The 11,705-nt window shown below is 34.0% G+C and overlaps 2 protein-coding genes and 1 non-coding gene across 3 annotated transcripts; all 3 read left to right on the top strand.

The window, feature by feature from the left end:
- The first annotated feature begins 1,183 nt into the window (after window positions 1-1,183).
- TRNAY-GUA (transfer RNA tyrosine (anticodon GUA)) lies at window positions 1,184-1,269 on the top strand. The gene is given in 2 exon segments: window positions 1,184-1,220; window positions 1,234-1,269. It is a non-coding gene; the product is annotated as a tRNA-Tyr (tRNA).
- A 1,524-nt stretch (window positions 1,270-2,793) lies between these two features.
- On the top strand, window positions 2,794-5,434 carry LOC105166580 (ribosomal RNA small subunit methyltransferase). The gene is made up of 3 exons (XM_011085978.3): window positions 2,794-3,011; window positions 3,502-3,854; window positions 4,605-5,434. The coding sequence occupies exons 2-3, from the start codon at window positions 3,531-3,533 to the stop codon at window positions 5,346-5,348; spliced, it is 1,068 nt and encodes a 355-aa protein (XP_011084280.1). The 5' UTR covers window positions 2,794-3,011; window positions 3,502-3,530; the 3' UTR covers window positions 5,349-5,434.
- A 743-nt stretch (window positions 5,435-6,177) lies between these two features.
- LOC105166579 (ATP binding/leucine-tRNA ligases/aminoacyl-tRNA ligase) lies at window positions 6,178-10,440 on the top strand. The gene is made up of 2 exons (XM_020695538.2): window positions 6,178-6,372; window positions 6,987-10,440. The coding sequence occupies exon 2, from the start codon at window positions 7,012-7,014 to the stop codon at window positions 10,267-10,269; it is 3,258 nt and encodes a 1,085-aa protein (XP_020551197.1). The 5' UTR covers window positions 6,178-6,372; window positions 6,987-7,011; the 3' UTR covers window positions 10,270-10,440.
- Window positions 10,441-11,705: the final 1,265 nt, after the last annotated feature.

Below are 11,705 nucleotides of genomic sequence, written 5' to 3'. Positions count from 1 at the left end.
TTCAGATCTCTGTCTATTTACAAAAATCAATCCTGTTTGTTGCATAGCTATATACCTCCCTGGTAGTTAAAAAGTAAGTGTAGTTTGTGTAATGATGCTGATGTTTTTTGTGGGGGTGTATGTGTAATTTTTTAAGTAGGGGTGATTTATGCGAATGATGTCAAAATTTATAGTGGGTGTATGTATAATTTTCTAAAAAATATGGATGATTTGTGTAAATAAACTATAAGTCGGGGTATAGAATTTTTCCATTTAGAAGAGTGGAAATATTATGCTACAATTGCTTGTAGTTTTATCTCATGACACTTCAACGAGAAATAATATGAAATGAGATTCAATATAGCATAGATGAGGAAATATTGCCCAGCTATCACAGCATTAAATACTTTCTAAGTGGCACCACATTGATGCCCAAAAAAATAAAAACAAAGCAAAATATATGCAATGTGAACTTGCATCCCATTTAAGATAATGTCTAATATTCATACAATTTAAAATGAGAACTTATTGAGAATTATTGAATTTTTTATAAAAGCTATAATTATAATAATATACATGAATGTTTTTTTAATAAATTGAGCAATTTTTAAATTGTATTAGTTTACATTACTATGATTAAGCATTGCAAAATAAATTACAACGAACGCACATAAAATGAGATAAGTATGTACACGTTAGATAGGATTTATGACCTTAAATTTATTTGTGGGATCTCAACTTTAAGCACCTGGTCAATCAAAATTATCGATTTACGGTGCAACAACTATGATTATTTTAGAAATGATTGTTTCTATTGAAAATTAAATAAATAAAACCAGTCGTCGTTAGGTAAAAAGAAAAAATATTTAAAATATAATATTTACTCTCAATAATATATGTCATATCTCATCAATTACTCTCTCTAAGTTGAGATTTTGCTTAGATTCTAAGTGCGTTAATGAGATATTTGTTTTTAATTTCGCTTTACATAAATCTTATTTAAATATGATATGTAATGTGATTGATGCCACATTGTATGAAATATTGTCTAATTCAATTTATCAATGTTATGATTTGATCTCGACAATATGGTTCATTAAAAAAATGGAACTTTGAAATTTACATCATCATGTCATGTTTTTTTTGTTTTGGGTTCTTTATTGTGAACACAAAGTAGTTGATATTAATCGAGGATTGAACCAAACCGGCCTTAGCTCAGTTGGTAGAGCGGAGGACTGTAGTGTGCTCATAGCAATCCTTAGGTCGCTGGTTCGAATCCGGCAGGCCGGATTTTTATGTTTTTCTAAAATTGCTTCATGCGACTTCAGCTATCTATTTTCAACATAAACACGTTTAATGCACATCTGAACTACTAAGCGAAACCGGAATAAATTAGACTGTACAATTTGAACCTCAGATGCTCACTTTGTTCATTTTGATGAGATTATTGGAATGTTTCAAAATTTAAATTGGTTTATCATATTCTTTTTTGTATTTCTACTTATTATTTTTGAAGCTAAATAATATATATTCAATTGAGATAAATTAATTATAAATGCGTGAAAGACGACAATCCCAACAAAACGATAGGTAATTCAAGATAATCTAATATGTCAAATCAGGATTATAGACAATAAATAATTGTAACAGATAATTATGTTTTTTTATCATTAATAAATTTTTAAATTTATTTATTGAATGTAATTAATAAAATATTTTAAATTTAATTATTAATAATTTAAATAATTAAGATAATAAAATAAAGCAAATTCATTTCAAGTTGTGGATGGGGATCACGACTACATCTAAATTTTTAAGCAAAACACTTGACTTCAAAAATAAATATAATTAATTTATTTTAAAAAGTACGTAATGAAAAATTTATAACCATCCAAATTAGTTAAATCATTCTGAAAATCTTTCAGATTTTAGTAATTTTGTACCAAAACTTTTAGTTTGACACGAATAATCAACTTTATTTATAGGGACCATTTCTTTTACGGCTAATTTTATCAACTCCAATATGTTTCATAGTAAATATGAGATAGACTAATACTTCCATAATCCATTTTTTAATAGTCATATATAATCAATCATATCATTATCACAATTTCAATCACAGCTTAAAACATCACACATTTATCATATCATCCAAAGTAATGGTGACCTAAGTAGATTTTGGGAGAGATACTGATTTTTAGTAGTTTGGATTCAGACCCGTCTAGATTTTTTTTTTAAAAAATATATTTTATATAAGTACATATAAAATATACTTGTACATATATAAAAATATAAATATATTACTTACATATAATTTATAAACTTAATATTGTAATGTCATAAATAGTTTATATATATATATTATATTTATATACTTAACATATTTTCTAAAAAGAAAATAATATTTTAATGTCTAAAACACGCACATATAAATTTACAAAACTAAAAAAAAAAATTCAATTATTTTTTTATCTTATATTTATAAAGTTAACAATAATTTTATTTTTTTAAAAAATGATACTTTTAATTTTTAAAAAATATTAATCGGGTCTCTCGAATCCAATTCGATGGATCCCAAATTTAAGGGAACTCGAGTTTAAAATTTTTTTGACGGGATAAGTTCTGAATTTTGACAAACCCATCTAAATCCAGTCGTGATAATGGTAGTGGTTGATGTGATATCTAAAAGGTATTATATGTAAGAAAGGAAATATAATATTTATAGTTAATGTAATATATTTTTCTCAATATGAAAAGTATATATATATATATTATTTTCATAGACAAACAAAGCTAACCAAAAACCCGACCCGGTTAGGAAGAGGGAGGAGAAAAGGAGAATATAGAATTAGAGACGCAGTAAAAATCTATTACAATACACAAAAGCCCTAGTTCCTCTTCTCCGCTTATCTCTGTTGCTGCTCTCCAGCCGTGGCGTCTCATTCTCTGCTGAGACGCGTTGCTGGTAATCGCCTCAGGGCCTCTTGTTTTGTTCGTCTCCGGTTTATAAACTTCAGTTCTGATAAAGCTAGGTTTGTACTCAGTTACCTTCTTTTCTTTTTTTTTTTTTTCCAGTTTTTTCTGTTGATAGTTTCATTGCTGTTGGAATTTATTTGTTTTTCGTGTATGCATGATACCTGGATTCAATTGTTAACTTATGGATCCGGTTGGGGTTTCTGAAAAATGATTCCGTTTTCTGTTGTTTCTTTTTCTTTCTTGATATGAATGATAAGATTAAGATAATTTTGGTTCTGGGTTTATTTTTGTGGTGAAGTGGTTCATAACTAATTTTGTTTGTAGTTATCATTGTTCTATCTTTTATTCTCCGTGTGTGATTTTGGGGTGCAGAGAGTGAATATAAATATGTTCTTGTGGCTCCATAGAGGGAAAATGAGTGGGCTCTGAAGTTTTTGCATTTGCAATTGTGTAATCAATCTTTTCTTTTGTCATGGAAATTATTGTTAAATCGTTTTTTTTTTTAAAAAATACATTGAAATACGTGTATTTGTGTAAAAACTCTAGCACGCCAGTTTCAGCAACCTACTACTGGAATGGCGGGAGGTAAAATTAAGAGAGAGAAGTTACAGAGAGGAGGCCGCGGCGCAGCATCGAACCCTCATTTTCAGGGTGGAATTCCCTTCCACAAGTCAAAGGGCCAGCACATACTGAAAAACCCACTCTTGGTCGACTCAATTATTCAGAAATCAGGCATAAAATCTACTGACATTATCCTTGAGATCGGTCCGGGTACAGGTAATCTCACAAAGAAGCTTCTTGAAGCGGGCAAATCTGTTATTGCTGTGGAGCTTGATCCACGTATGGTGCTCGAGCTGGAGCGCCGTTTTCAGGGTACTCCCTATTCTAGTCGGTTGAAGGTGCGTGAAATCTTTTATTTCCTTGATGAAAGATTTTGTTATTGAAGTTTGTTGATCTTCGAGGCCTGTTGTGTGCTCTATCTATTGGAGTTGGATTTGGGAAAAAAGGACTGTTTAATTTGGATTGGTCTTAAATTCAAGTGTTGTTCTTCAAAATCAATTTTGTTCCGTTCTTACAGGAATAGGATACGTGGGATACGATAGGCACGGGCATATAAATAGTGAAAGTTAAAGTTAAATTCTGGATATGCTGTCTTCGTACACTTTTAGTTGGAAGTTATATGTATTGCAGCAAGTTATTAGTTCAAGTATTTAATGTCTTTTTTTGTTCATGTTCTACTAGTAAATTGACTAACCTTCTGCCATGTTTTAGTTCTAGATTGAATCTTTGTTAGCTGTGATATAGTCTTGTATAGCTATGAGGATAGAGGAAAGGATTAATGTTAAATGTTAATCTTTATATGCTTTCTTTGGATGAAACCTTTAATCTTTTGCAAGATTCTCAATGCAAGAAGAGAAAAAGTAGAAAGGGAAATTAGATAAAAGCCCAAGTTTTCTATTTCAGAACTCCTCATAGATGTTAAACTTGTTCGTTTTGGCGGAAATGACAGACAAGGAACATGAGTTGATTCAATGTTTTTCTCTTTTTTTACATATTTCTGCATAATTTTAGTATCGAACCTTATACGAATTAGAGACTGCTGAGAAAAAGCTCGAGACTGATTTTGTATTGGAATATTCTCGCCGCAGGTCATACAAGGAGATGTTCTGAAGTGTGATCTTCCATACTTTGATATTTGCGTGGCGAACATTCCATACCAAATTTCGTCCCCTCTTACTTTTAAATTGTTATCTCATCGCCCCTTATTCAGGTGTGCGGTAATTATGTTCCAAAGAGAATTCGCCATGAGGCTTGTTGCTCAACCTGGTGATACCCTGTATTGTCGTCTTTCTGTCAATACTCAACTACTGGCTCGCGTTAACCACTTGCTGAAAGTAGGAAGGAACAATTTCAGGCCACCACCCAAGGTCGACTCCTCTGTGGTCAGAATCGAACCAAGGAAACCACTTCCTCCGGTGAACTTTAAGGAGTGGGACGGCTTAGTTCGAATTTGCTTCAACCGGAAAAATAAAACATTGGGTTCTCTATTTAGGCAAAAGACCGTCCTTTCATTGCTAGAGAAGAACTACAAAACCTTGCAAGCATTACAGCTCACATCGGAAGGGTTTTCAGACGACAAAGAAATGGCCATGTGTGTAACTGCTTTAGGTGATACTCTTGGGGACCTGAGCATGGATGCTGATGAAGGTAAAGATGATGATGAGGATATGGAGATGGATGATGGAGAGACAAAGGCCTCTGACTTTAAAGACAAAGTTTTGGATGTACTAAAACTAGGAGGTTTTGAAGATAAAAGAGCTTCCAAGCTGAGTCAGGCAGATTTTATGCACCTACTTTCCTTATTTAATAAGGCTGGAATTCATTTCTCTTAGTAAATGGAACAATTTTGTCCCAGTTTTGTCTTCTACTCTTCTATTTTCCATCATGCATCTATGAATATGGTGTGCTTTTACTTTTATTCTTCTTTTTCTCTTAAAATATATCAAGAGAGCTATGGACCCCAATTTTTAAATTCTCATCTTGTTCTGAAATTCCAAGATATTAGTGCCTATTTGTTTGTGTTGTCATTTCTAGTTTTCAGGTTTTGAAACAATAGTTCAAGTATGTAACAATGCAGTTCAATATTAAACACAAAAAATAAGGATATAAGTTAAGAAATCAAGAATAACAGTAGAGACTCGTTAGTGGATCTAGGGGAAATTTTTAGCCTGGATCGGATCTGCTTAAATTTGAATTAATTACATGACAAGTGTAATATACTTGTCATATAATTAATATTCAATTTAAAGAAAATCAATAATTATAATTTACAAAAAATAAATAATCATATGACAATTATATTACACAATAATATTGACATCCACAGTAAGTGCTCAATTACATATTTACTTGACCATCGGAGAAGTTTTACTTTAATTATTCATCACTTTTTGGTAAATTTTCTGTTACATATTTACTTGGATTGGTTGAAATTTTACGTAAAAATTATAGTATTAAATTATTAAATTAAAATATTATTAGTATTAAAAAATTAATAAAATATGTTTGTGATATATCCTTTTAATATTTATTTATTTTTATTTTTTTTGGGGAAACAAACAAATTATTGGGCAGATGAGATTAGAAAATCAAACCAAAAAACCCTACCCGGCCCGGAACGGTTAAAAAGAGGGACGAGGAAAGGAAAGTACAGAATTAGAGACGCGGTAAAAATCTATTATACAATACAGAAAAACCCTAGTTCTTCTTCTATGTATTAAGCTGCTCCCCTTATCTTTGTTGCTGCTCTCCAGCTGTGGCTTCTCACTCTCTGCTGAGACGCATTGCTAATAATCGCCTGAGGGTCCCTTGTTATGTTCGTCTTCGATTTATAAACTTCACTTCTGATAAAGCAAGGTTTGTTCTCCATTACCTTTTTTTTAGTTTTTTCTATTATTATTTTGATTTCTGTTGGAATTTATTTATTTATTCGTGTGTGCATGAAATCTGGTGTCACTTGTTAACTCAGTGTTTCTTATGGATCTGGTTGGCGTTTCTGTGAAATGATTCCGTTTTCTGTTGTTGGGTTTTCTTTCTTGATATCTGGTAATTTGGAACGATGAAATTAAGATAAAAATTTTGGTTCTGGGTTGGTTTGACTTTGTTAGTTTGTTGACTTGATATTTTTTCTGAGATGATATTTTGGGTGGTAAAGTGGTTCATAACTAATTTTCTTTGTTATTCTCATTTTTCTATCTTTTATCCTCCGTGTGTGATTTTGGGGTGCAGAGAGTGAATATAAATATTTTCTTGGCTCCATAGGGGGAAAGTGAGTGTGCTCTAAGTTTTTGCATTTACATTTGTGCAATAAATCTTTTCTTTTGTTATGGATGTTATTGTTAAATTGCATTTGTGAACATACAGTGAATTACGTGTATCTGTGTAAATCGTTTGTGGTTTTCTTTATTTGTGTCTGAGTACTGCATGTATTCTGTATTTTGATATTCTCTTTTCCAACTCTGCAATTGTAGTTTTTGTGGGCTAGCTGGAGAAGAAATGACAGAAGAATCTGGAAAAAGCTTTGCTCGAAGAGACCGGCTTTTGGAAATTGAGTCACAGGTGCAAAAATGGTGGTTAGAGGGTGATGTGTTCCGGGCTGAAGCAAAGGACTCGCCACCCAAAGATGGTGAGAAGTTCTTTGGTAACTTTCCATTCCCTTATATGAATGGATATCTCCACTTGGGCCATGCATTTTCCCTTTCAAAACTTGAATTTGCTGCCGCCTATCATAGATTGAGGGGAGCAAATGTGCTTTTGCCGTTTGCTTTCCATTGTACTGGAATGCCCATTAAGGCTTCAGCTGATAAGCTCACCAGGGAGATTGAGAAGTTTGGAAATCCACCTGTGTTCCCGGTTGTCAAAGAGGAAGAAAGTGGTGAGCCTGAGGAAAAAACGGGGGGTCAAAATGAAGGTAATCAGACACAACCAGGTGGTAAATTTAAGGGTAAGAAATCAAAGGCTGTTGCTAAGTCAGGCGCTGTTAAGTACCAATGGGAGATTATGCAGAGTTATGGTTTGTCTGATGAGGAGATAGCGAAGTTCACAAACCCGTATCATTGGCTGACATTTTTTCCACCTCTGGCTGTGGAGGACTTGAAGGCTTTTGGGTTGGGATGTGATTGGAGGCGCACATTTATCACTACTGATATGAACCCATATTTTGATTCGTTTGTTAGGTGGCAGATGAGGAAATTGAAAGAAATGGGTAAGATCGTTAAGGACTTGAGATATACTATATATTCACCTTTGGATGGTCAGCCATGTGCGGATCACGATCGTGCTTCAGGGGAAGGTGTTATCCCACAGGAGTATACTCTCATAAAAATGGAGGTCATCTCACCCTTCCCATCTAAAATGAGCGTTTTGGAGGGAAAGAAGGTGTACCTTGCTGCTGCGACATTGAGACCAGAGACGATGTACGGCCAAACAAATTGTTGGGTATTGCCAGATGGAAAATATGGGGCTTTTGAAATTAATGACACTGATGTGTTTATCTTAACAAGTAGGGCAGCCCTGAATTTGGCTTATCAAAATCTGTCCAGAGTTCCAGAGAAACCTACTTGTTTGGTTGAGTTGACTGGTCAAGATCTTATTGGTTTGCCTTTAAAATCCCCTTTAGCATTTAACGACATTATATATACCCTTCCCATGTTATCAGTTCTTACCGACAAGGGTACTGGAATTGTTACTAGTGTTCCAAGTGATTCTCCAGATGATTACATGGCACTCCATGATTTGAAAGCAAAACCGGCATTCAGGGCCAAGTATGGGGTGAAGGATGAATGGGTCTTGCCATTTGAGATCATACCCATCATCCACCACCCTGATTTTGGAGACAGGTCTGCGGAGAGAATATGCATTGAGAAAAAGATCAAAAGCCAAAACGAGAGGGAAAAACTTGATGAGGCCAAGAAAATAATCTACAAGGGAGGGTTCTATGAGGGAACAATGCTTGTGGGGGAGTTTACTGGAATGAAAGTTCAGGAAGCTAAAGGTTTGATTAGGAACAAACTCTTAGACTTGGGGCAAGCTGTGGTCTATAGCGAGCCTGAAAAGAAAGTCATGTCAAGATCTGGGGATGAGTGTGTTGTGGCTTTGACTGATCAGTGGTATATCACTTATGGAGAACAAGAATGGAAGAAGGCTGCAGAGGAGTGCTTGGCTGGCATGAATCTTTACTCAGAGGAGACACGACATGGCTTTGAACACACCTTGAGCTGGTTGAATCAATGGGCATGTTCTCGAAGTTTTGGTCTTGGCACTCGTATTCCCTGGGATGAGGAATTTTTGGTTGAGTCCTTGTCTGATTCAACTCTTTATATGGCATATTATACTGTAGCTCATATGCTGCAGCGAGGGGATATGTATGGAGCTGATAGGTCTTCAGTAAAACCAGAGCAGCTAACAGACGAGGTTTGGGATTTCTTATTTGTTGCCGGCCCTTATCCTAAATCCTCAGAAATACCATCATCTGTTCTTAATAAGATGAAGCAAGAGTTTGAGTATTGGTATCCATTTGACCTGAGAGTATCTGGGAAGGATCTCATTCAGAATCATCTAACTTTTTGTATATATAATCATACAGCAATCATGCCCAAGCATCACTGGCCTAGGGGATTCAGATGCAATGGGCACATTATGCTGAATTCTGAGAAAATGTCGAAGTCAACAGGGAATTTCAGGACTCTTCGCCAAGCTATCGAAGAGTTTTCAGCTGATGCAACAAGATTCTCGCTGGCAGATGCGGGTGATGGGATGGATGATGCCAACTTTGTCTTTGAGACGGCTAATGCTGCGATCTTACGTCTTACTAAGGAGATTTCATGGATGGAGGAGGTTCTTGTCGCTGAGTCATCATTGAGAAGTTCTCCACCAGCCACTTATGCAGATCGTGTGTTCGCCAATGAAATGAATATAGCAGTCAAGACGACAGAACAGAACTATAGCGAATACATGTTTCGGGAAGCTCTGAAGAGCGGGTTCTACGATCTTCAGGCTGCAAGGGATGAGTATAGGCTCTCTTGTGGCGCTGCAGGAATGAACCGTGAATTATTATGGCGATTTATGGATGTTCAGACACGTCTTATTGCTCCAATTTGCCCACACTATGCTGAATATGTCTGGAAGGAGCTGTTGAAGAAGGACGGATACATCGTAAAAGCTGGGTGGCCTCAAGCTGATTCACCCGATCTCACCCTAAAAAAAGCAAATAAATACTTGCAAGATTCTATTGTCTCAATGAGGAAGCTTTTGCAGAAGCAAATTTCCGGTTCAAAGAAAGGCAAAACAAGCACACCAAATATTCAGAATAAGCCAACAGTTGGCTTGATTTTCGTAAATGAGCAATACGATGGGTGGAAAAAGGAATGTTTGAACATACTCCAGAAGAAGTTTGATAGGGCAACAGGCACATTTGCACCTGACCAAGAAATCCTCTCCGAATTGCAAAAAAGTGAAATCGGTCAGGCGGGCAACTTCAAACAAATACAGAAGCTCTGTATGCCCTTCTTGAGGTTCAAGAAGGATGAAGTTAAGGCTGTTGGTGTTCAAGCATTGGACCTCAAGCTGCCTTTTGGTGAAATTGAGGTTCTTACTGAGAATGCAGAACTTATTAAACGGCAGTTAGGCCTGGAACGTCTGGAAATTCTGTCTGCAATGGACGCTGACGCTGCTGCTCGAGCTGGTGATCATGCATCGGTTTTGAATTCCACCCCACCATCACCAGGAAACCCTACTGCAATCTTTCTGAATTGATGAAACAATCTTGCAGATGTAAGTTATTTCATTTAGTCGAATTTTTCCTTTTGGTCATGTTGGACTAAACCTTATACACTTCCAATCCTTCTCATAATCCTATTTTGTAGACCTTGATTTTGAACATTTGTTTCAATTACAGGAAATTGAACTTTTGGGTTTTGTTGTCTATATGATGTTTAGTTGTATCACTTGATGATGAATTTCAGTGCTTGAATTTTCTACTATATTAGGTGCTTTTTTACTACCTAGAACTGTGGTTTTTACTCCAGGGGAACGCTGCCTGCGTTGTTGTGGTTGCAAAAGTTTTAAGAATGGTGTTTTAGGACGTTGTTGTTATGGGGCTTGTACACAGGCATTTATTGGTTTTTAATTATAGAGAATAATTACCCCAACCTTTTAAGAATTTTTGTTACTTGATATATATGGGGAAAATGCAATTTATTCCTCTTTGATATGAAAAATGAGCAAAAGACCCTTTGTTTAAAAATAGAATAGCAAATTAATCTCTGTATTTTGAAAAATAAAGCAAATTATCCCTTATTAATAGGGGGTAATTTGCTTCATTTTTTAAAAAACAGGGGGTAATTTGCTAACTCTTTTTTTAATAGGAGTTTATTTATTTATTTCACATATTACAGGGGGTATAAATTGTATTTTAACCCATATATATATAGTTATTTTTTTATTTTCATAATATATAGGGTTAATTACACTTAGTTCTTCTCTGAAAATACAAAAATATAATTTTTTTCAAAAAAAAATTGAAATTATACTTAAATCTCTTCCAAAAATTCTTGTTTTACACTTGACCCTCTTCCATTGGTGCTTGGACAAAAAATGTTGAGGTAATGCAAAAGAAAATTATATAAATTTCTAATTTTGTTCTTCATTTAATATTTTATTGCATATTTTTGAATTTATAAAGGATAAATATAATATATATAAATATGAAATGAGGTTAATATTAGGGTAAATTACAATTACCTCTCTTGAGGTTTGACATAATTACAAATACATACTTGTTGTTTAAAAAATTACAAATACTTCTATCAAACGGAAAATAATTATGTAGCCTTTAGACGGTTAAGTGAACATTAATAATTTACCCTTGTTGAATTTTTTAAAAATTAAAAAAATATTTGAAAAATATAAAAAATTTTGAGGGTGAGTAAAATAAATAATCTAGAGGGAATATTAGTTTATAAAAATATTTTAGAAAATTATAAAATATATATAATTATAATTTATAATTTAAAAGAGTATTTTGGTCAATTTATTATAAAAATTGAATGCAAACCTAACAGAATGGGCTTGTCGTTAGATGGACGTTAAAATCAAGGGGGTATTTATAATTTTTCAAACAATTATGAGGTATTTGTAATTATGCCAAACTTTTTGGGAGGTGTTTGTAATTTACCCTTAATATTTTATAT

The sequence above is a fragment of the Sesamum indicum genome, linkage group LG7 (genome assembly GCF_026168435.1).
Source record: "Sesamum indicum cultivar Baizhima isolate 11 linkage group LG7, ASM2616843v1, whole genome shotgun sequence".
NCBI classification, from domain to species: Eukaryota; Viridiplantae; Streptophyta; class Magnoliopsida; order Lamiales; family Pedaliaceae; genus Sesamum; species Sesamum indicum.
Note: the sequence above shows the minus strand (reverse complement) of the source record. Positions and strands in the feature narration are given on the sequence as shown.

What these genes read in the sequence shown, in the direction of transcription:
- LOC105166580 (XM_011085978.3), top strand. Translation starts at nt 3,531, where the DNA reads ATGGCGGGAGGTAAAATTAAGAGAGAGAAGTTACAGAGAGGAGGCCGC. An exon ending in CCTATTCTAGTCGGTTGAAG is followed by an intron (nt 3,855 to 4,604) that starts GTGCGTGAAATC and finishes TTCTCGCCGCAG; the next exon opens with GTCATACAAGGAGATGTTCT.
- LOC105166579 (XM_020695538.2), top strand. Translation starts at nt 7,012, where the DNA reads ATGACAGAAGAATCTGGAAAAAGCTTTGCTCGAAGAGACCGGCTTTTG.